A 9,340-nucleotide genomic window follows, 5' to 3' on the forward strand; every position below is an offset into this window, starting at 1 on the left:
CTCATAAAATTGCAAAACTTCTGTAAGGCAAAGGACACTGTCAATAAGGCAAAATGTGAACCAACAGATTTGGAAAAGATCTACATCTGATAGAGGGCTAATATCCAATATATACAAAGAACTTAGGAAGTTAGATTCCAGAGTACCAAATAACCCTATTAAAAATGGGGTACAGAACTAAAAAAAGAATTCTCAACTGAGGAGTACTGGATGGCTGGGAAAAACACCTAAAGACATGTTCAACATCCTTAATCATCAGGGAAATGCAAATCATAACAACACTGAGATTCCACCTCCCACCAGTCAGAATGGCCAGGATTAAAAACTCAGGGGACAGCAAATGCTGGAGAGGATGTTGAGAAAGAAGAACACTCCTCTGTTGCTGGTGGGATTGCAAGCTGGTAAAATCACTCTGGAAATCAGTTTGGCAATTCCTCAGAAAATTGGACATTGCCTTACCTGAGGACCCAGCTATACCACTCCTGGACATATACACAGAAGATGTTGCAAGATGAAATAAAGACACATGCTCCACTATGTTCATAGCAGCCTTATTTATAATAGCCAGAAGCTGGAAAGAACCCAGGTTTCCCTCACCAGAAGAATGGATACAGAAAATGTGGTATATTTACACAATGGAGTACTACTCAGCTATTAAAAAAAATGAATTCATGAAATTCTTAGGCAAATGTATGGAGCTAGAAACTATCATGCTGAGTGAGAAAAACCAATCACAAAAGAACACATATGGTATGCACTCCCTGATAAGTGGCTATTAGCCCAAAAGTTCAGACTACCCAAGACACAACTCACATACCACATGAAGTTCAAGATCAAAGGGCGAATACTTTGATCCTTATTGGAAAGTGGATCAAAACACCCATGGCTTACAGCCATCCAACAGAACGAGAACAGGTTTCCTAGTGGAACAGCTAGAGAAAGGACCCAAGAGCTGAAGAGGTTTGCAGCTCTGCTGGAAGAACAATAATATGTACCAACTAATACCTCCAGAGCCTCCAGGGACTAAACCACTAGCCAACGAGTACACATGGTGGGTCCCAAGGCTCCAGCTATGTGAAAATGACCATTTCAGACATCAATGAGAGGAGAGGACATTGATCTTGTGAAGGCTTGATTCCCGAGAATAGGGGAGTGCAACTCAGGAAATTGGGGGTGAGGGGCATGGGGGGGGGGTAGCAGAGGAAGGGCAGATTGGATAGGGGGTTTTCTGTGGGGTAATGTGAAAAGGGGCTAACATTTGAAATGGAAATAAAGCAAATATATAATAAAAATAAAATAAAATGGCTTCCTCTACAAACACTCAAACTGAAAGTTAATTCTAGAAAGAAAGAAAGAAAGAAAGAAAGAAAGAAAGAAAGAAAGAAAGAAAGAAAGAAAGAAAGAAAGAAAGAAAGAAAGAAAGAAAGAAAGAAAGAAAGAAAGAAAGAAAGAAAGAAAGAAAGAAAGAAAGAAAGAAAGAAAGAAAGAAAGAAAGGAAGGAAGGAAGGAAGGAAGGAAGGAAGGAAGGAAGGAAGGAAGGAAGGAAGGAAGGAAGGAAGGAAGGAAGAAAGGAACGAAGGAACGAAGGAACAAAGGAACGAGGGAACAAAGGAACGAGGGAATGAAGGAATGAAGGAATGAAGGAAGGAAGACTTCTTGATCCAAAGGCCATGTAGTTAAATACCAATCGGTGTTATAACCAATAGTTAAATCCCTATATATTGAGACTGATTCAGCTGTGTACAACCTAACATGGTTTGTCTTCAGTGAAGTTTCTTATGGAAACCTGCAATTACTGAGGTTATTATCCCAGAGTGTAGTTCAATGAATGGCCCAGGAGGTGGTTAAGGTCATTTAAAATAAACTCAAAGTCTTGTAAGTGGAGGAAGTTTTGCAAACAAGTTTTGATTGCCTTCATGATAAAAACTAAGACTAATTTCGGTCTTATTTTCCAAATGATGATGATTGCCATTCAATTTTAACTAGTACATCAGCAGAATGAGAAGATATATTATAATTATAAAATAAATATTGGTGGAAACAAAAATAATTATTCAGATGGTATCATTTTTTATCTAGAAAATCTAAGGAATTAAGAAAAATCCATCCTATTATGTAGAGATTGTTGATAAAATATCAGAATTCATGATTTAATTTCACTACTGTTTGTCACAATCATTAAAAAATGTAAGACAGAAAGCACATATTTAATTAACATGAATTTTTTTTTAAATTTCAAAGGAAAAACATGAAATGTCTAAATGATGAAAACAAATTGAGACCAACGGTAATGGAGGACTCTATTACTGCAGAAAGATATCTGTCCCCTTCTGAAAGAAATATTTAATAAAGTCAATACATCAGCACTTCTCTAAACTGTCTACACATTCAACAAACTATCTGCTAAAATGCTTCCTATTTTGGAAATGTTGTTTAAATATAATTATTTAACAGGAAATATTGTGTTGCTTTTCAAAGCCTGCTTCATTGGCATCTAGTAATAAAGTACTAATTAGGAAAAAAGTTAATTCACCAAATTAAATGGTTTAGAAAGATCCCCATAAGAAAATGAACATAAAACTTAAAGAGCATACTATGTCATCAAACATACTTTTAGGGCAATCAAAAAGGACAACGACTAAAATAATGAGAAATACCGCAGTTTATAAGACATAGAAAATAGATCAGTTTTCTCAACACAGAGAAATAAATAATATGAGATAACAAAATGAAAATTATGTTCTTACCACTGTACAATGGGTACACATTTCAAGACAACATAAATATATCACAGATTATGAGAATCTTAATAAAATAATAAAACATTTAAAGATAATTATTTCAAGCTGGTTTAATTAAATTAGAAGAGTTTTTGATCAAAATAAATTAAAAATATTGTAGAAAATACTACCATAGGAAGTGATTTTCTAAAAACATATAAAAACACAGAATTAGTTTATAAAAAACCTAAAAAAATCCACCAATTGTTGGAGAAGGGGAGTATATTGTTTCATTTGGTTGACTTTTTTGTTTGTTTTAGTGTTTTTTCTTTGGGGGGGGGGTAAGAGAGTAAAGAGGGAAAGGAGTGGGAGTAAGAAAGAGACAGACAGACCGGACCAACAAACAGACAGAGAGACAGAAACAGAGAACATGAAGTTGGTTGTGAAGAGAAGAGAGGAAACAAAGCTTGACTGGCATAGTAGACATGGAAATCATGAGCAAAATATATGAAAAAAATTAAAGAAAATTATTTATTGAAAATGAAAAATATGATATGCAATTCATCAAAAATGGTTGACCAAGTAGCTAATGAATATAATGAATATAATATAATGATATTATATGCAGCCAACTATAATATATATCACAGATTATATACTTACAAAAATTTCATAAAGAATAACAATATTTGACAATTACATTCATAATACCAGTAGTTTTACAGTAGCAAATGGTAGTGTTTCAAGCAGAAACTCACACCACAAGGGTTTGTTTGGAATTGTTGCCTAGGGCTTAGTAATACACGCAGCAAGAAGAAAGCTTTAATCTGTTTGGGTTTGATATTTTTTGCAGGAGCTTTTCCATAGATTTTTTCATCTCTGAATTTCTCAAGGTATATATTAAAGGATTCAACATGGGAGTGACAACAGTATAAATTACAGTAATGGATTTATCAATAGGAAAACTAGAAACAGGTCTAACATACATGAAAATACAGGGAACAAAAAAGAGAAAAACCACAGTGATATGGGAAGTGCAGGTGGACAGAGCTTTGCGCCTCCCTTCCTGACTGTGATTCTTGAGAGATTTGAGGATTATTCCATAGGAGAGTAGGAGGAGAATGAAGATGACTATACACATGGCCCCACCATTAGCAATGATAGAAAGGCCAAGGAAGTAGGTGTCAGTACATGCAAGTAGCAATAGTGGGTATATGTCACAGCCAAAGTGGTCAATGATATTGGGACCACAGAAAGGAAGATTGTATACAGCAATAACTTGAAACAAAGAATGTACAAAACCTCCCACCCAGGCCATCACCAAGAAGAGGATGCATACCCGTCGATTCATGATGATCAAATAATGCAGTGACTTACAGATGGCCACATAGCGATCATAGGCCATGGCCACCAGAATGACAATGTCAACCCCACCAAATAAATGTTCTATAAAGAGCTGGCTTATGCAAGCTCTGAAGGAAATGGTCTTTTTCTCACGAAGCAAGTCTACAATCATCTTGGGTGATATGGCAGTGGAATAAACAGCATCCATGAATGACAGAGAAGCAAGGAAGAAGTACATTGGGGAGCCCAAGGAGGGGCTGGCAATCACTGTCCCTACAATGAGCAGGTTGCCCACCATTGTCGCAATGTACATCACTGAAAACATAACAAATAATGCTTTTTGCCCTGCAGGATCCTGAGTGAATCCCAGCAGCACAAATTCTGTGACATTGTTGCTCTGACCCATTTATTCTTCTATCAGGCTTCTTTCAAAGAGCCCAGGAAAATAAGACCTCCCATTATCTGTTAACATGACCATGGGTCCATTCTGTAATGGGACATATGTCGTTACAGTAGCTTGCCAATAGTAGGCATTTAATAAATATACATTAATATTTATCTTGTAACAACCTCCATTTCCTTTCTTTTAAAAATATCTCTGAATAATGAGATTATCAAAATAACAGTGGCTCTCTAGACAGAAATACAGATAAAGATATCTCTTTTACCCATAAAAAGTTATTTAAAACACATTACACCTTGGCCTTGATAAACCAAATGAACATAGAAAAGGTTTCTTCTAAAGAAATTTGAAAACTGGTTGTGCCATTAAGCCCTTAGTTCATCAACTAAGAAAGAGCAACCTCTCCAAACAGCAATATCTATGGAAAACATTTTAATATTTGAACTTGTGTGGGACCCCCATTAGCACTCTTCTTTGGGAATTCACACAAAGCCTATTATATTGCTCTTTTCAAGATAGACACTGCACCTCACAAGATAATTTTAGTTATCATATGTGTCTCACTTGATCTAAAAACTTAAGATTTTTGAATTACATCAAACATTCAGATATCAGATAAAAATTAAAAAAAAATCAAATATTCAGATACTACTACCTGTAACCTATAGGAATTGCTTCATCTAATTCTTTCATATTTTACTAGTTAGTTCCATTTCATTCTTTCTTATATACCAATTAGTAACACAATTATATCCACAATTAAATCTACCAGCAGAATTTTCAAAACTATTTTTACTTTACCTGAATTAAACCATGATTCTTAACAAACCCTGTATCAGCAGAAATCATATTTTTTCCAGAACTCTCAGAAAAAACTATGCAGAGAGACAGAGGGGGGGAAAGAAGAGAGATTTAAAAGTAAGAGTCAATGATTTTTGATCTTAAGATTAAATAAGATTTAATTTAGTGTTAATTATTTTAAGTATTTAGGATAAGGATGCTGAGAGTTCTCACACAGGAATTCATTGTCCTGAACACCAAAAGCAGAACACTCAAAGAAAATGCAAGATGAACACATGATCTTGGTTTATTTTATAAACATAATTAGAAATATATCTTTCTTTGCATCCTGAAACACTGAGATTAGACCATATTTCAGAATCTTTCCTGGTCTCACAATCTCTAATGTTCTATACACTGTTACTTCTGACCTCATCCCTTTCTCTTCTGCTGTATTTTTTTACATATTTATACAATATTACTAAATTTATCATGGCCACCCAAATGTTACCAATAATGTAAAATGGATTTTAATAACTACTGTGACCAAACAGTAACCCTAATTATATTGTACATGGTGTAGCAAGGAAGTATCTGAGAAATACTTCAATAGAAAGGAGCAGTGATGAAAGTTGTGAACCATAAAACCACACACCTAAATACAGCATAAGGTACATTCAGATATTATCATCCTGTTCTTGGCCATCTTAGTAAGTCTCCCTCTGCCTCTGATTCACCATGTGTACCACAGTGGCTTCCATGTCATCCCTCTCCAAGAGTAGTCTGTGGGTGTTCTTACTTTCCTGGGGAGTGCCTAAAGCACAGCTCAGCATTTCAGACATCTCATGGGTGGCTATGAAAGTATTCTTGGATGTTTCACTGTATGAATCAACTGAAAATAAGTCATGAGCTATAAGCAAAAATGTAAATGCCATCTGGGAATTTTTTAAAGCATATAGTGCATTATAAACCACTTTCTGGATTGGGGTTAAAATCATATATCTTAGGAATTATCTGTTTTATTATATATAATAATTTACTCATCGTATACAGTCAATACTCACCAGTGGAGAAATATATTCAGACTATCAGCAGGCAAAAAAACCCCATTTGCATGGACTGAGTATTAGAGAAAGACATGTGCAGATTCAGAACAGCTTTACAAGCAGTTTTATAGATGTCTCAGTCACAACTCTGCTTCCATCTGAGTGGAACATGATCACTGCCTTTTCTAAAGTTTCCAAGTATTATAGCCATGCCTGTCACAGAACATAGAAATATCACATTTCATGTCCAATTTGGTCTTCTACATCACACTTTCTACATGGTTTAGTTGTGTTCAATATTGATAAATATTGGTTTTTACCAGGCCAAATCTTGTAGTGCCAAGTGTGATTATTTATATAGTAGAAAAAAAGAGAGAGCATCAGCTATACTATACTAGACTTACTTGTACTATACATTATCAAGTAATTGATTCTATAAATACAGAAGAATAAAATGCCTACTTTCATTTTGAAATACTTTTATCACACTTCTAGAAAAAATAATTTAATCCAGTTACTAAGATCATGGTCATTTTTGAAATATAGTCTCATATTTTAAAAGTACTTTCCCTGGCAATGAACTGTTGTCAATCATAAAGATGAGTAAAGTTATATCACTTGCCAAGACACAAATAAAACTGGAAATAAACACATCACTCAATTTAACTCACTATCAGAAGGAAAAAATATTTCATTGTCTCTCATTTGTGAGTTTTAGACTTTCAATAGATACATAAAATCATGAATCTCAGAAGACATAAGAGTGGAAGGGAAACAAACAGAGCTTGAATGGAAGAAAAGGGGTGAAGAGAAGAATAGGAATATGGAGGAGGGAAATTACAATATAACAATATAACAACATACTCTCATGGAAATATCTTACATAATCCAATAAAATAAAGATTTTTAAATACTCTATGCAGAATTACAAGATAAAAAACTAACAAATGTCTGTGGTAGGTAATGTATTTTTTATGCTTTTCTCTATTTACATATATTAACATATTCATTGGACAAATTCAAGATATACACATAAATTAAAACATCACATAATTGAAATATAATAGACATATTTGTGTACACATAAAGGACTTGTAAAAATAAAAAGGTTTTATTTTTCCAATTTCAATATATCTAAAGTGATTATGTATCCTTGTTAACAAAGCACATAAAACAAAATTTTTCATAAATTGAAAATCATAAATCATTGTCACTTAGAAAATACAAATTGTTTCATTTGCTTTCTGACAAAATGAAACATAACCTCCTCTCCAAAAATGAGTTATGTGACACAAATAGCAAATATACTTGTAGTTTATAGTTAATTTGTGTAGCACCTTAATTTTCTCAATTTAGTTAATCCCTTGAGAATATATGAGTTAAAATAACAACTTAGCATTTTTGTTTGTGATTGCATGAACTCACAACATGCTTCTTATTTTCATTTGAGAGAATGAAACCTTCATTCTAGGTTCTTTTGCTGGTATCTCATAAATTCTTTCTTGTATTTATTTGCCTTCATAGTCCAGATGACAGCCTATGACTATGCAATAGATGAGGAAATATCACCAAGAGATTACAAAAAATACATTTCCTCAAAATTTCATATTACCTCAGTCTTTTAGTGTTTTCTAAGAGCATCCAAGTTAAAACTTAAATACAAAATCTTTAAATGTAATTTCATAACTTACTATTAAAAGTAGATATTGTCACCTTCTAAAAATATTCTTTATATAAATGCAAAGATGTATTAATTGTACATGTATCAAATGTCTACCTAAGAAGTAGAAATTGTCAATACTCTTTATATGGTCTTGTTTAAATAAAAATTCTCAAACACAAAATTTATTACATAAATTTTTTCTTTTTAGTCAATTGTACTAAAGGCATCAAACTGCCTTGACTTTAATAAGTATAGCAGCATCCATGTGAATCACAAATAAGTCAAGACAAATAAGTGGTTTAAATTACCAAAGCATTACTGGTGAAGGTTTCTCATGACTATAGCTAGAAGCCTTCAAGCTCTATCACTTAGATAGACTGTCTACAAAATGCTTTCCTTTCTTGTTAAAAATATGTCTCTGTATGTAGAACACCCCAGAAAGCTGAAACCTTCCAAAGACAGGCTATCAGAAACAATTAAAAAAAATAAAGGACAGGATACATGAATAATTAAATACCAAAGACTTCTTGGGTCAATTGATCAAGAAATTTTTCATTTACATTTATAATTCTGTGCATGGCTCTTTTGCAGCATCACTCTTTAAATAGACAAGCTTATTAAAATATTTGGAACAATTTCAAATGAGATCATCTCTTTTGAATAAACTTATTTTCAATTATCCCTAGAGGTAAATGCATTGTCATGCCAAGAATTAGTAGCTAATAGCCAAGTTGATTTGAAAGAATTATAATAAGAAAATAACAGTCCAAGTGTATTAATTAAGAAACTATGAGATAATTTTTAAGTAAATACTTAAGTAAGGCAGACAATATTTAAAAACCCAAGAGGAGGAAGCAACCTAAGTCCCAGTTCCCAGCATCACTCCAACAGATCATAGTCCTGCACTGGCAGTCAGAGAGGATTAAGTTGGGACTTACATTCTAATTTTGGGAAGACAGTGTTTCTGCTGTTCTTCGGGTATGAACACTTTTTATGGGGGAGTCATAAATTTGGTGACATAGCACTATAACTTTTCAGTAGAGACTCTAAAATAAAGAAGAATCTTGGCAAATGTTTTTGCAAACTCTAATAGGCCTCAGATAAAAGCCCAGACTATTATACCCTGCAAAATTTTCAGTCATAATAGATGGAGAAAACAATATATTCCATGACAAAAAAATGTAAACAATATATATCCACAAATCTATCCCTACAGAAGATTTGAGAAGAAAGCCTCCAAATAAAGGAGGCTAACAACACCCAAAAAAATAACACAAGAAATTAATAACCTCATACCAGCAAGAAAAGAAAGGGAAGCATGTACACACACACACACTCTCTCACACACACATACACACACACATGCTACCATCACAAATATCTC

General features: G+C 33.5%; 1 protein-coding gene across 1 annotated transcript; it reads right to left on the reverse strand.

Annotated features, from left to right (window-relative positions):
- Window positions 1-3,513: 3,513 nt before the first annotated feature.
- Window positions 3,514-4,470, reverse strand: LOC127684425 (olfactory receptor 4A5-like). Its single transcript, XM_052181352.1, has one exon. The coding sequence runs from the start codon at window positions 4,468-4,470 to the stop codon at window positions 3,514-3,516; it is 957 nt and encodes a 318-aa protein (XP_052037312.1).
- Between the last annotated feature and the right edge of the window lie 4,870 nt (window positions 4,471-9,340).

The sequence above is a fragment of the Apodemus sylvaticus genome, chromosome 5 (genome assembly GCF_947179515.1).
Source record: "Apodemus sylvaticus chromosome 5, mApoSyl1.1, whole genome shotgun sequence".
Classification (NCBI taxonomy): Eukaryota; Metazoa; Chordata; class Mammalia; order Rodentia; family Muridae; genus Apodemus; species Apodemus sylvaticus.